The sequence below is a fragment of the Hippichthys cyanospilos genome, chromosome 19 (genome assembly GCF_059441005.1).
Source record: "Hippichthys cyanospilos isolate Australia breed blue-spotted pipefish chromosome 19, RoL_Hcya_1.0, whole genome shotgun sequence".
Classification (NCBI taxonomy): Eukaryota; Metazoa; Chordata; class Actinopteri; order Syngnathiformes; family Syngnathidae; genus Hippichthys; species Hippichthys cyanospilos.
In genome coordinates, this window is record NC_142387.1 from 5,428,016 (window position 1) to 5,444,073 (window position 16,058).

Below are 16,058 nucleotides of genomic sequence, written 5' to 3' on the forward strand. Positions count from 1 at the left end.
CTGGCAGCTTCAGACAAACATCAGGCCTCAATATAGTGAACACCCACTAAAAAACAACAAATGGGGATCACTCTCAGTTTCTTTTCAATAACATGCAGTGATATTTGAATGCCCCAGATGTCATACAGCTAGGATATTAACAACCATTTTTTCGGAATCTCCCTTGAAGTTGCATCAAAATTAGCCTGCTGGTTTAATAAGATTTGAAAAGGAGTGAAACTGGAGAGAACATATACACAAAATAATTCTATCTATATAAAGCATTTTTACTCCCGATAAAAGGCAGCCAAGACTGTTGCCCAGCTTGTGAACATCACATGGCCATAATAAATAAATAAATCATTTAACCATTATAGATGGTAATACACATCACAGATACTGGAACAGCCATTCTCCATTTCAATAAAATCCCATTTCATCATTAAATCCAATATTGTGTGTTTGAATATGTATATGTATAATATAAATTGTATATGTGTGTGAGTGTTGGTGCGTACAGACATTTGTGTAGGTGTGTGTATGCGCTTTCACAAACGCTGATGTTGCTGGGAACTGTTTCAAGTTATTGAAGTCCATTTTGGCAATTCTACTAAAAGAACCTACTTAACGTTTCAACTTTAATATCCTAGCATCCAAATTGCTCGATTTGTAATCAAACTGTATGGAAATGAAAGATTAGTAGACAATTTGCAATATGAAAAGATGAATGCTACAAAACTTGAAATGCATTTTTTAAGGAGCTATTTTTATGTATTATATAAAAATGTTCAAGTAAATTAGGGTGTAACTAGAGTGCATATACAGTAGAATACGTCTACAACGAAATCATATTTGCAGCCAGAAATTTTTCACAAGATGGGACTTTTCGCATGTCTCGGACGTAAAAACATAAACGTGTCATGCAATCCACAATCTGACTGAAATTAAAAACAAAACCATCCAACATTTAAAAAAAGAAGAAATTGCCAAATCTACAATAATCATTCGTTTTCATACTTACATCAATTTCTTGCATAACGTCTTTCACTTTGCCTCATCCATTTTTCATTCTTATTAAAGTGTGTTCAAGCTTTACGCGTTCATGCGCTCCTCGCGTCAAATGACGCTATTTCGGTAAACACCGGAGTCCATGCGGAACGGATTTTCCGTAACGCGTACCTTCCAGGATTTCTTTACGGATGGAAAACATGGCGGACGAACGATTTCTTACAAACACCTTCATGATTCGTCTGATGAGGAATACCCTGATCTAAATACCGTAAAAGGCTCCACCACGTTGGGAAAAGAGGACTCTGTTTGGAACGTTTGAATCGACTAGGATTCTCTACCTCTACTATAGAGTAATGTTGTTTGTAAGCTGTAGAGTCAATATACTGCCACCTATAGTATGGGAGAATATTGTCTGCCGGGGGAAAGCTGCTCTGAGTATTAAGTGTTGCAAAATGCGTACCCGTGTGTCAAATACAAACCAAGCTAGACTATCGCTGCAGGCTTGTTTTTGCTATAGTGAATTTCACTGCAACACAAATACAGAAAAAAAAAAAAAAAAACATTTATTTATGCAACAGGGAGACTTTTCCTTGTATGAGGAAGTAAAGAGGGAAAGGCTTCAACATGGATGGATTTTTTTCACACTGGGGGTATTTTTGCACATTTCATTGAATAGGAGTTTTACTCTACAATATCAATATCTCAGTTTTCATTTTCTGAGGCATATTCCCGATTTTGTGAAAACGCATCACATATACAAATCGAAATTTACACCTCGGAGGTTCCACATAGTACCTGGACGTTAGTGTATGATGCATAAAATGGCTGTCACAATGCCCTGGAAAAATATGGAAATTGAAACAGTTGTTGCGTTTAAAATGTTGGCATATTCATCTTTCAATGGTGCATATCATCTACTAATCCCTTATTTTCATACACATCTATTACAATTTGAAACTTTTGGCAGCAGCAAATTGAAAGTCGAGACCTTAAGTAGAAGTTGATTATTTTCCCCCCCCTCCCAAAACTAATCTCTGTGACAACAGCCTGGTTTTGCAAAAACGCATCACACACGTTTTCTTCTCTCATCTTTCTACTCACATGTGTATTCCCAGACAGTTTTTGGAGCCAAAATGCTGACAGAGGAGTCTTGGCATAGATGGATGGATGGTTTGCTCCACAGACTACTGTGACAGCTGACAGGTGCTCCCAGACAACACCATTTCTCAGTTTCACCTTTCATCCTTAAGATGAAGCCACCAGACGATAAGTCACAAACTTTCAACTTTTCTATTTGGAGCTAAAACAAATTGACTCCGGGGAATAAGAAGGTGCACTTTTTCTATAATCGTACTCCACGATTTGGTGAGATATTCAGAGAAAAACAGGAACAACAGAACTATTAAGTCAAACTGCACATAATGAAAAAAAATTCCCTTCCTCAATCCATCGCCTCAAAAACTCTCAATGGTAAATACAAACAAATGACAAGCCCTCATAATATTTTTTTGACAGCTCGACAGTTAAAGCACTTCAGGAAACCACAGCCAAAAAATTCATTCTGACACTTTGAAAGAATTTCAATGACTCACCGATTAAAATGAAAAAAAGCAAAGCAAAAAAAAATTACGCCCACACTTCTTTTCCTGATCTTTGGATAACAGTTCATGGACAAATCATAGGAAAGAGTTTTATCTGCAAACCACAAAAGACTTTCGAAACCAATCAAGAATGAAAAGTAACAGGCAGCAGACACCAGCTGCCATACAAATGTGAGCTAATCAGTGAGTTTGCAGCAGAATCAATTCACCTTGCTGTTTATCATGCACACCCAAAGCCTGTTTTGATTTGTCTCCATCAAAGTGAATCTAGCAAATACATCAAGGCAAACACTACACAAATGCAGTTGATAACATACATGGCACATTCAGACAATTAAATATTGTACATATCAGAGTAATCACAATTACAATCTCGGGTTACGAATGTCACCTGACTAAAAACCGGTAATTGGCAAAATGGCAATCCCCTCGGATATTTTTTTAATGGGTGGATTGTGCTGCTTAAATCTTATTCCAAAAGCATGAGATGATGCAAGATGAGGAGGAAAAAATATGAAATTATACGTATTTTTCTGGAGTGGCCCTGTCTAATTGCCTACCATTGTATACAGCCAAGGTCTGCAAGAGGAAACAATGTAAATGAGCAATTCAATTTTACATGTGGACGTGGAGACCGCAATAATGTTGCAAGGTGCTCAATAAATATAGTCCATTATGCAGCTGCTTAGCATGATAAGACGGTATAATTAGTGAACAATTCTCAAGGATAGTTACCCTGCTCCCAAAATACAAATAATTTATAAGAAAACATCAACGACCCCGCGCCTGCTGATTTCACTAAATTAAATGTTGTATTATATGATACAACGTGCACATAAATAAGTTATTGCACTCGATTAAAAAGCAAGAGAATTTAGACTTATGCACAAGATTGGGTAAAAACAAACAAACAAAAAAACATCTACAATACAATATCATAAGATACTTGTTTCCCTCATGAATGCGTAACCAAAACGTTTCAGGAAAACGTAGTATGTTGGTATCTGTCATGTGTATTCAAAAGTGAGCAAGCCCTTCAGTCGATAAAAATACCAGTTTCAGGTATAAATGTAATAGTCAGTGGAGCGATACTGCCCTCTAGTGGAACGTTTACATAAATGCCTACTCTGTTTGTATGGCAGTAAAAACTGTATCATGTCCTGAAATTGGAACTTCAGCTGTTTTTACGTAGAATCACGGTAGAATGTGCAGGGCCGCTAGCGCAGAACCACATTTTTCATATTTTTGTGCAGGGACTGCTTTTATATGTATGTAAAATAAAAAAATAGTACTGACAATCATCAGGAACGAAAACGTGTAACAAACATGTAATCACAATCTGCTCCTTCTAAAATGGTCAAACAAAAGCAATAAAATAAAGTGTTATCAGCATCACATCAGAAAGTCACTAACAGATGTGAGTCAAGTGAACTGAGTCATTTAGGAAATAAGTAGGAAGTTAGTGGGCATTGAGCGACTTGTGCACTTGCCTTCTCTCATATTTTAGGATAGGCTTTGTCATCTATAATCAAAACTGTCAGTCGGTTTTAACTAAATTTTCAAACACTCTCGATTATACGGGGTCCTCGATTTACGTGGATCCGGTTTTAAGACGCGATGTAATCCGAATTTCAGTGTAAATCACCATACAAATACTAACTAAACAATAATAATACATATAGATTACTCTATACGTATCGCACTGTAAAAAATTATACTATTGTTCTGCCCCTTTTTGCCCCCATTTCGTCGGATAAACTTTCTTGCACCACATTTTATTTTGTAGAGAACTCTTGTTAAGCAACTCTTGTCATTTTCGTCTGCGTGCCCGAGCGTTCTGTGAAGTTTTGCGGACTTGCTGGCGGCCGGCAAGAATGGCAGTGGGGAGTCTTGGTGATCTAAACCGTCACCTGTATTACATCAACAAAACCCCAAAACGGAACATAGCACTTGAATGGTCTCTGTTGCGCGCAAAAACTTGTTCGTTGGCATTTATTAGTTTTTAGACTCCCTCTATGTATATGTATCACTCTAATATTTCACCTCTATGGTGATGGCCAGCTCCAAACATCCTAAGTCGAGACTGTCGTAACCCGAGGACCCCCTGTACTGCACATTAAAGCAGAATTGTCAACAAGGGTTATAGAGAGGGGGAATAAAACAAAACAAGAGGCAGACTTTTCAAGCAAAGTTTACTTTGAAATGCAATGAAATCAAATCCAAATCACATGGTATTGATAACGTAAATTGAGCTGACCAACCTGTGGTGAACTCTTACATACAGTAGACTATAAGACGCTGCTAAAATATTTTTGGTTAGTTTTGACATTTGCAAGTATTTCGGAAAAGAAAAAAAAAGTAATAAAAGCCCTTCAGCACTCAAAATATTTTTTTCATGATAGTCTTGAGTTCAAAAGTCAAAAAGTCGTCAGAATATGTTGCTGCAGTGAATATTTTGAGGAGCCATTTCATAATTGCTTTACCGTTGGCACAGAATCTTAAAATTACAGCTTTCCCACTTCAGTTCATGCAAGGATGGACTAAACAACCAGTTAGCGCCACAAATCACAGCTGGCGAATACCACTCAATAAACAGACCGATTGTGGCGGCACTGATGTTGGTTGCGGCTAACTGTATTGACAAAAGGCTCTCTAACGCCCCCTTGCGGGAAACACCTTGGCACATTTACCACCAGGGGGAAAAAAAAGAAATCACAGAACTTTTTAGACATTTAGAATTTCGAATGCACTTTTCCACTCAAAACACATTTGTTAAATGCGCCACCAAAACTGATTTCAATAAGTCGTATATAAAATATATAAATAGAGTGCATTATATGTGATTACATTTTTCTCCCCAATTTCAAGAGTTAATTGGTCAAAAGCATGCCACATACACATGGTTAAGACACCTGGGAACTGTTTTAAATTCATCCTTGTATAATAAAAACTACTGTATTGATATGCAGGCATCAACAATGAATTGTTTGTGTACAAAGGCAAACTCACGGCTGTGCCGATAATGCTGGACACTAATTTGGATGTTCTTTGATATTGTAATTTACCCTAGAATGAAATTCTCCAGTTCTCTACGGATTTGTTGTTGACATGCTTTGAAAGGAACCACTGTGACAAATTAGATGTCTTGGCCAAAAATGCAACTGAAGAAACAGGCCTGTGTTTACTAATTTCCCCAAACGAGGTTAAAAGAGGCGTGAAACGCGCTACACTCGGGCGATACTTGAAAATGCAAACACTATTTCCCTTCATGTGTCTTGACTCTGCAGGAGTTTTTGACATCAGAGCTGTCACGCTCATGGCTGCTACGGGGCACGTTTGGAGGCACGCGGGCTTGCTGAGGTCATCTGTTATGACCAAAATCATCAGATGCCTTCAAAGTAAGAAGAAGAAAAAAAAAAGACAAACCAAAGTGGGCTTCAAAAAGTCTGTGTCCACTGTGGCGCGACTGAGAGCAAGGCTGAGGTTTGTCCGTAGGAAGGCAGTATTTGGGAAAAGGCAAACGCGGCATCGGTATTCAACTAGACGGGTACGTTCTCAGGGTGCGGCTCTGTGGCGCTCGTCGGGCCTTCTTGTTGGCCTGCTTGGGACGGGGGAGACTGTGTATAAGGGGGCGGGGCCTCGCCGGAGCTACGGGAGTTCCCTCCCTCAGAGATGAGCGGTGTGTGATTGGAGGGCTGAGGCCCGTCGGGCTCGTCGACGTGGGCGCACTCGCTGTAGGGAGGCGGCTTCAGGTCGTCCTCTGAAAAAGAAAGCACAATATTGACTACAGTAAGTATTCCCTCCTCTGCCAAACGGAAATTCCCAAACCCGGAAAAAAAAACGTATGCATTAAGCTTCCTGTGACTATATTATATAAAAGATCAACTCCTTGCAACAGAACTTCCGGTATCCGGAAACTAATCGAAAGACCGCATCAGCGCAAACACAGGAAGTTCCCGCTTGATATCACGGAAAAGTGCCGTCTTCTCTTTTTTCAATCTAATATCATTGGATCCAAATTTATTGTTATGAGTTTGCCTGTAATTTTAAAGTTATTCATTTACATCCTGTAGATCATGGCGTCCATAAGAAAAAGAACGGAAACGACTGTGGAGGAGTGAGCGTGAAATGCATGTGATCGGGATGCAAAGTAAAAAAAAATCAGGAGACACGGAGTCGGAAAGACTCCAATCTACGAGACAAAGAATCCATTCTTGCTTAGTATCTGGCAATTTACCTTCTCAGAGGAAATAACTTGTGGTTCGATGCACAAGAATCAGCAGACATCAGTGATGATCAAAGGGACAATTTCTTGCAATTAGCAACGCGACTGTATGATATACAGGCAAACATTTTCATAAAGCAAGAAATGAAGCCGATTACATGTTCTAAATACTGCAATTTTTGTTTAATAACCAAGTTTTAGGCAATATATTTTGCATTTGTATTGCTTGTTTACTGTATTTTGTTATTGTACTAATTACACCTCTTAATACTAAGTCAATTGAGCACTGTAGTGATTAACTGTGACCATTTGAAGGCAGCATTGCTTTCAATGGCTAAGAAAGATGCAATTCGCCAGGCCAAGAAGAAGAACTGAAGCTGTGCAGCATAGATGCTTTCTTAACTTTTTCAGTTTCTGTTTTATTAGCGTAAGAGAAAAACTTAGCATATACTCTGAGGGCCCTGGTGCAATTAAATTGTGACTGTAGGGCTGGGTGATTAATTAAATAAAAACAAAAACATTTTGATTTTGTCTTCTCACGATCTTAAACACTTTATAATAGAAGAAAAACAATGTGCTGGTGTGGTGTGTATGCAAGTTCCTGACATTGTGAACATACCTTAAATGCACCATGTTACTTGCGACGAGCATGTAATGCGAATGTAAGAACACAAATAAAAAAAATGACACACTGTATAATTAAATAGGCCAAATCATAAAAGATCAAATTTTTAAAATGCTTTTATTCATGTTAAAAAGTTGATTTCTCACCCTAAACACCAAAAGGGTTATTTTTCTTCGCTGGTGCATTTCTAAGCATTACTTTCTTATTCTGCGCTCTTTGGTTTCTTTTTGGTTTCTGACTTCAGGAGGAGAGATTTGCAAGTAAACAAGTAAAGAGTCGGCCAAGTAAACATCAACGTTTTAGTTAGTAGTTATAACGTTTGAGAAAAGGGAATGTGGCAAACACACAGTGAGAATCACAGCTCGATTAAGCGACTTTTTACTTCATGGTTAGAAATGTTAAAATAAGAAATCAATTCATATTCCATATTTACTTTTTTTGTTTGTTTTATAATTTCACAAAATATTTGCACAGTGAATAAAAAGCCAGTTTCCTTCACCAGTTTCCTTCATCTCAATAAAACAACCTTTGTGACTTAAGTCAATTTGATCAATCTCGCCTACAAATATATATTTTAATTCATCACCCAAAATATTTCACAGAGCTCCTGCAGTCAGCCGAAGGACCCCACTTTGAGAACCACTGTTTTAGAGCAGTCGTTCTCAAGTGGGGGGACTAGTACCCCTGGGGGTATTTAAAGGAACTTCAGGGGGTACTGGAGATTTTAAATAAAACAAACAACAAACAAACATGGAAAAATCCTTTCAAAATAATTACTGAATTGTTTTCAGGTTCGACCTAACTTGTCACCTCTCGTTACCTGTCAAGTTAAAGATTTATTTTTTTGTGAACACATCTCAACCATTATCCTAAAGTTGAACATTTTTCTGTGGACACATTTATTTAGAATTTTTTTGTTTTGAGAACAGGTCTGGCACTTCATGTTGATAATTTTTTTGGGGGGATAAAGATTTAATAAGAATTAAGTTAATGATTTATCTTTGTGAAGAGATCTTTTCTGTCGTCCCAAAACTGGACTCTTATGTTGACTATTTTTCGGTGGACACATGTTTATTCTTAATTATTTCTTACTGAGAACAGGTCTGACACTTTATGTTGATTATTTTTTTGTGGACAAATATTTATTATTAATTATTACAGATCTCTACAGTAATCCCAAAAGAGGACGCTTTATGTTTAATATTTTTCAGTGGACACATATTTATTTTTATTTTTTTTATTTTGAGAACACTTCTGACACTTTATATTGATTATTTTTTGCTGATTTTTTTTTTATTAATAACTAACATATTTCTTGATAACAGACTTTTTCAATGATCCAAAAGAATACACTTTAGCGATGATTATTTTTTTGTGGATCAATAAAAAAATGAAGTTTAATAAATCAGACACTGATGGCATGTTCTAATTCTTTTTTTTTTTTAAACCCCAAAACGCAATGCACTAGTTGAGGGGTACTTGGCTGAAAACATATTTCACTAGGGGTAGGTCAATGAAAAAAAAGGTTGCAAACCACTGATTTAGAGGCAATTTTTTCTGAGTCTAGTGTGCCTCCCAGTGGACAATCGTGGAAGCGCGATGCAATGTCTTTAAAAATAGCTTAACGTGATGGGGTACTAAGAATTAAAAAAAAAAAAAATCAAAAGGGCCTTATTAGTGACGTGGTGCTAAGAAAAATGAAAAAAAAAACAAGAAGAATGTATTTATTTAGTCGTTCATTATTTTATTTTTTTGTACTAAACATGGTACACATTTCTTAATGTACCAAATATTCAATGTTTTGTTTTAAAATAAAACAGATTGTATTCAACTGTGAAAAAGAAAAAGGTGTAATTTTAATATTGTGATACCATGATGTTTTTGCTTAATGTTGTCATGAATCGTTGTCAGAATCAGATATTGGCTCATGCCTCGTCATGACAATGGCGTTCAAATTCATGTGTGGATCAAGTGTACTGATCTTTTATGTGAAAGCTGTATCGAGACAGGGCGTTGAATAAGTTTAAGGTGATAGTGAGCGTGGTACCTCCAGAGACTGCATCATATGGTGGTGGCATGTCCAGGTGGGAGAAGGATACAGCAGGTGGCAGGGCCGTGGAGGGCTCTTCTTGTGACAGGTCGTCAGGTACGCCGTACCAGCTTGGCCAGAGTGAGGTTTGCTGAGGAGGAGGAGGGGGGGGGTGGAAAGTCAACACATGGACACATTGCATCTGATGCACGCAAAGCAGTGGTTGTGAAGGCACGGGTATCAAACAAATCTAACATAAAGTTCTGGGGTTTTGGGGATATCTGGCCGAAAAAAAATTCACATAAAAAAAAAAAAGATTGAGAACAACTGTGTTAAACAATGTCAAACACACTGTATGTATCTACAACGAGAATACTTTTAGAAGATTTGCTGGGCTGGTTTTACTGCACACATTCGTCTCTTTATCTGCTGGTAATAATATCTTAAGTCTTTGTAAAACTTTGCCGGAGGCTGTACATTTGCAAACATAACAAGCCACCTTTCACTACATTCTTTTGTGAAATAACATGGTTGTCCTGTGCAATGATGTATACTTGTGAACATCCGTCAAACTTGACACAATATGTTGTATCTGTTGATCTTGACACATATTTGTATGTATTGGCATGTATTTAGAATACAGTACATTTGACCAACAAGGTTTGCATTTCCAAAAAACAAACAAACAAAAAAAAAAAGAAAATACAGTGATCCCTCCTACTTTGCGGTCTCAGATATCGCAGTCTCAGTACTTTGCGTTTTTTTCCAGGAAAAATAAAAACATTTCAAAATAAAATAATCATTTAAAAAATGTGCAAAAATGTACAAAAATTGAAAAAAGCAAAAAAGTACATTATACAATACTGTATTAACCAAATAACCAAATAAAGTAATATTAGTTAATAACTACTGTATGTTAAGAATTCTTCAAGCGTTAGAGTTTGTGACGTTTTTTAATCTTATTTTGAAATGCATGCTTTTTAATTTGTCGGGTCGCGTTGCATTTCCGTTTCCTGTTTTACGTTCTCTGTGCGTCATTCGGCTGGTTACGGTGATGTAGTGAATGACAACTTAAGCTCATATTTATAGTTTATTATCATTTATGTTGATAACGCACGCTACTGCCTATGTTTAGTAAGCGATGAGTGTTTATTCTGTTTATGTGTTCGTTTGTGTAGAGGTTGCACTTTATAGTTAGTATTTGTTGTTAGTTGTTGCTAACCCTCTAATGCCGGCTAAAAATACAGTAAAATCATAGATTAAGTGTTTTTATGTTAGTTGACTGACTTTAAGATTGTTGTTGATTTATTATTCAACAGATACTACATGATACACCATACATGAGCCAAAATAAATGTGAAGTTCAACGTGATGACTTGTGTACTCTTTCACTGGAGTCTTGGTGCAGATAACCAGTCCTGAGAACAACTTCTCAACAAACTAAGTAATATTAGTTATTTAATTAATATACAATAATGTTAATAAGGATAATGTAATGTCAAATATTAGGAGAAAGGAAATAAAATAGGCAAAAAATACAAAAAAAAAAGGATTGTTTATGGTTACTGCGGCTATATTGGGGCGTACATAGAAATCTAGGAACTGATACCCTACTTCGCGGGTTTCAGACTTCGCGGGGGGTTGACAGCCCCCATTAACCGCGAAGTAGGGGGGATCACTGTATCACTTGACTTAAAACTGTTGATAATCATAATCTTTGTCCAAAATTTGGTTTGACTTTGATTTTTGGGACCCTAATACAATTCAGAATCGATTTTTGATTCAAAACAATTTGATTCAATTCAATTAAAACATTTCTGCTTCGGTCAGCTTTGTAAGACAAAATAATATAGCTGTTAAATTATACAGCTGTTAACAGTATAAAATTAAATGAGACAAAAATAAAGTCTATATATATGTCATAAAAAGGTAGAACAAGATATATTGTCATTTCACAGGACATTGCACTACCAAAATGTGAAAAAGTATTGCCAAATCAGTTCCTTAATGACAAAAAAAAGATTTCTCAAGTGAGCAGCTAAATGGAGAGTACGAGCAAAGCATGAAACATTATTTAGCATAGACAGTATTTTCATTCATTTACATGTATGTGAGTAATATGTGTTTGTGTATCAATTTGGAGTTTGTACAATTTTGTATTTTATTTTGTTTTGTGAACATGCTGCTGATGTTTTGTTTGCTTTCTGTTCCATTTCAATATTTGTTCCTGGTTAGCGCAATTAATTCACGTGTGCGGGCGAGAGAGAAAAGTGCATTAGAGTGAGGAGAGCTGTCTGTGAGGAGGGAAAGAGGAAGAAAAAAAACAAAAAACAAAAAAACGATTGAGCGCTATTTAGGTCGCTGATCAAGTTAAGAAAAAGGCGGCAGAAACATACATGATAATAAAACGTGATTGGGACCGGCAATAGGGATACACCATTTTTAATGCTTATACAATCACCCGTTGCATTTACAGTCACGGTCGTGGGGCTTTTGTGCAGCGCACATGTTAGCAAAATGTGACGAGGCCGCTTTCAGTGAGCACGAGGCAGTTCAGTTTCCTCCAATGTTTGATTTTGTGCATCCTGTTGTGCAGGCTAGACTTTCTTGAACGGGCGACGTCCAACGTAGTATGGAAGCTAACAAGAAGCGGATTGATTTCTTTTTATCTAAAATTTCGATTTTGGGAAATTTTAAATCGATTGTAATTGTAGTAAATGAGAATCACGATTGTTGTGTGAATTGTTTTTTTTTTTTTTTGGGCAAACCCCTAATAACTAATGTAGATGGAGCTTAGGACAAACAGGAAATGCCTTAAACGAGTCACACACATAGCGGTGGTAAATGTTGTTCCTCAGACATAGTGAATTTGCAAAATGCGCTTAGCTAAAGAGAGTAGCAACCACCAAAAAAAAATTAATCGTTTTATCAGCGTTGTAAGGCAGACTGAGTAATTACACTGTGAAAGCCACTGAGGTCATCAATTCCTGGCATTTACCATGAAAACATAGCCCAGATGTGTAAAAGCATTTGTGTATTTAAAATCAATGGGATAAATGGAGTTGGGACTTACACTCTGTCTTTCGCACATTTGATGGAGGTACGCTCTCCCTCCAACAATGACGATCTGGGCATTACGAGGATTGCTCAGGTACGCGGCAAGCTGCCTCTGTCTCGAGCGGTACCAGCACACATAGAAGAAAATCTTGATGATGATGAACACGATGACAACTCTGTCATGAGGAGGAGGAAGACAAAGGTCACAATTATGATCAATCGTGATCAATATTGTAATTGTCTGTTCAAATTAGTATTTATACATACATATACCAGTACAGCTCCATCTTGGTGACGTTTCAATCATTGGGCATTGGCTTTCACAACTGATGAAAGATGTACTCAATTTCTATATGGAGATACCACTAGTTAGGCCAAATAAAGCAAGAAAAATTACATTTATGTAGTGTTTGTCACATTCAAAAACTATCACTAACTAACACATAGTAACCCCCACACACACCCTATGATGACCCTATGTAAGATTATAATTTCTAAAAATTATATAAGTATACTTAAATCTATTCTTTTTTTAAATTAACAAGAGAAAAGCAATATAAATCAATATTCAACAATTGTTTTTTTTGTTTAGTTGTTTCTGACAGTATTTATACAGGTTACAGCTTAGTTTAAAACCAGTGCTTCTCAATTACATTCCTGACTACGAATAAGATTATTATCTATAAAAATTTCATAAGTAAACAGAAACCTGTATTGACATATTTTGACATAAAAAAAAGAAAGAAAATAACAATATACATCCACTTTCAACAACTGTTAATTATTTTTTACAGCGTTTGTACTGGTTACAGCTTAGTCTAAAACAGAAAAAAAGCAAGTGCATCAAAGTGCCCAAGGGGGGCACTCTTATTTTATTGCAATTACACTTCACATGACATAAACAAAGCATTTCCCCTGGGGTCATCTGCATTTGAGAAGCAGTGGGTTAAAGTGACAGTATAGATTTTTAAATCATGAGTAGATCCAAAGTCAATATGTAACCAACTTCAGAAAGGTTCATAAACGGCACTTTTTTTTCCTTTGTCTTTTCATGTTCACAACCAAACTAAGAGCAATCTGATTAAGATAGAAAATAATAGAACAGAATTTATTTCTATTGTACAGCAGGTATGCAATTAAATGAGCACAGCTTTGGTTGGTGCATATGAATTGACCGAATAAATGGGCACGGCCAATATGTGGGGACCACGTGGTGAAAAGCACATTTTTCAAGGGAACGGAAAAGGATGAAAAACCAAGAAGCAGCGTCAAAGACAATGAAGCAGTGTTGGCTAATTTTTCATGCTATTTTCTATGAAATTCACAGTTTTGAAGCGTGAAATACAGAATAAAACAAAACATTCCGCCGAGAGAGTTTGATTTGCATTTCTCAAAATGGGGGTTCCCAAAACTGTATTTATAAATCGTTACGAGTCAGCAGTTGTTTGCACTACTGTTGCTGGTTAATATTTTGAAATAATGGAATGACAGAAAATTTATAAGTGGATGGGTAATCTGAGCATTTTCTGAGTATTTACAAGGACGATGACATTCAATGCCAATTTGCTTCAAATACAAGAAAAAGTGAGTTGCTGACAGAACGCTCACCTTTGGCAGCACTTTTGTGACACGGAGTCTTAGAAAAAAAACTATATATATATATATATATATATATATATATATATATATATATATATATAAAATACTCAACATCGACATAACTTTGCATCATAAAGCATGTGCCAGCTTCAGCAAGCTCTGTATTTTGCGGCATGTGCTTTACGATGCAAAACTTTGAAAAGAATCCATGGACTGAGTGCCAACTTTAGTGGCTTTATGTCTCTTCCCCAGGATCGTTTCAGACAGTTCTTCATAGTCCTTGTATATTTATGAGGTTCAAAGCACTCTCTCAAAGCACGAAAGCGCTGGTTCCATTGGCGATATGGAAGCTTTGTCAATAGATTGCACGGCTTGAATAAGGTCTATCAATTTATTAGTATAAAACTAACAGCTGAATACAAAGAAAAAATAGATTTGGCTACACTGTCGCGCAGTGTGTCACAATAAAGGTCTTTTGTTCATCATCCAGCTTATTAGCTTTTTTTCCCCCTCTGCTTCGCTGGGTGTGAACGCAAACTCATGGACCACACTCAAGATCCTTGGACTAGATACACCTGCTACCAGGAACTGGGCTTCTTGATTTGAAAGGGGCTTTTGTCTGATTTTTATGAGCACTGTAGCATTCAACCAGAAGGCAAAAATTTGACAGCATGTTGACAAGGATGAGTTGTGTGTATGACAATATTTCTCACTCGCTCAAGTAGCAAGAGCTGGCAATGTTGTCCAGGGAACTTCTGACCTTCTCAGTGCAATCACAATTCATACTATTCACTACTGTGACATCCCCTCACCAGATCACTTTGAAATGAAATCTTGTAGAAGACAAGAGAGTGAAAGATGAGGAGGACCTTCTCTTCACCCGCTAACCAGCCAGTGTAAAAAGTTGTACAAAGTTGGCCAAAGACGTGGGTTGTGGAGATTGTGAATTTTAAAGTACGACAAAGGTCAATAAATTTCACAACGGGCCACAATTGGTCCTCGATCCGTGGTTTGGACACCTTTCCTGATTCAACAGCACACAAAACTACTGAATCCTAGCCAATCCTTCTGGAACTCACCACGCATTTTGTAGACAGACCTAGACAAACACCACTGTGCATTCTTCAAGTTGATTGTTATTAAATAATATATTAATTTAGAAAAATATGTGAAAAATACAGTATAAAGGTTCGACGCTTAAAAGTAAAAATTAAAAACAGCTGTTGGGAACGACAAGCTAGCAGCATAAGGTAGCTGCCCAGCAAACGTTTGTTTAGAACAAATCGGATGGACTTACTTTAATGCAGCTTCATGGCATGAAAGTTAACCACACGGTGGGCCATCGTTTCCTGCGTCTTGTGTGCTGATGTGATGCTAGGGAAGCCCCAGGGAGCAGCAGAGGCTACGAAAACAGGCCACAAACACTAACAACCTATGTTTACCCAACCATTCCGACAAAAAACACCTGAAAATGGCCTAATTCCTTCGCATTTTCACTACTGTCCCGCAAGAACACTTATACTCACTCGACAAAATATGTACGGTTTTGAATAACTAACTCTTCTTGTAGTATTGCTTTAGCATTGTGTGTGAATCCAACACATCCCCGTGCCCACTTCCAACACCGCCCACTCAAGTGGGCGGGGTTTCAGTTGTTGCCTTCATGGATAATGGGAAAATACTCGTTTCCACCACAGGAACGTGCGTGAATAACTTCGTTTAAAGATGAAAACAATCTCGGCTGTTCATTCATTTTAAATCGTATTAAATGCACAAATACCCGCTAGGGAGATAACATTTTGGGTTGAAACTAAGACGTTTTAGAGAATGATCTTAAAGTGACGGTTAACAATCACGAGGGTGCTACATGATGTCGCTGGATGAACATAAAAATGTACATTAGTAAGTTGTATAAGATGCTTTTGATCAACT

General features: G+C 37.0%; 1 protein-coding gene across 1 annotated transcript; it reads right to left on the reverse strand.

Annotated features, from left to right (window-relative positions):
• Window positions 1-4,766: 4,766 nt before the first annotated feature.
• Window positions 4,767-15,750, reverse strand: LOC148407705 (uncharacterized). The gene is made up of 5 exons (XM_088441858.1): window positions 15,424-15,750; window positions 12,795-12,876; window positions 12,544-12,703; window positions 9,489-9,621; window positions 4,767-6,351 (listed from the first exon to the last, which is right to left on the reverse strand). The coding sequence occupies exons 2-5, from the start codon at window positions 12,812-12,814 to the stop codon at window positions 6,131-6,133; spliced, it is 534 nt and encodes a 177-aa protein (XP_088297984.1). The 5' UTR covers window positions 12,815-12,876; window positions 15,424-15,750; the 3' UTR covers window positions 4,767-6,130.
• Between the last annotated feature and the right edge of the window lie 308 nt (window positions 15,751-16,058).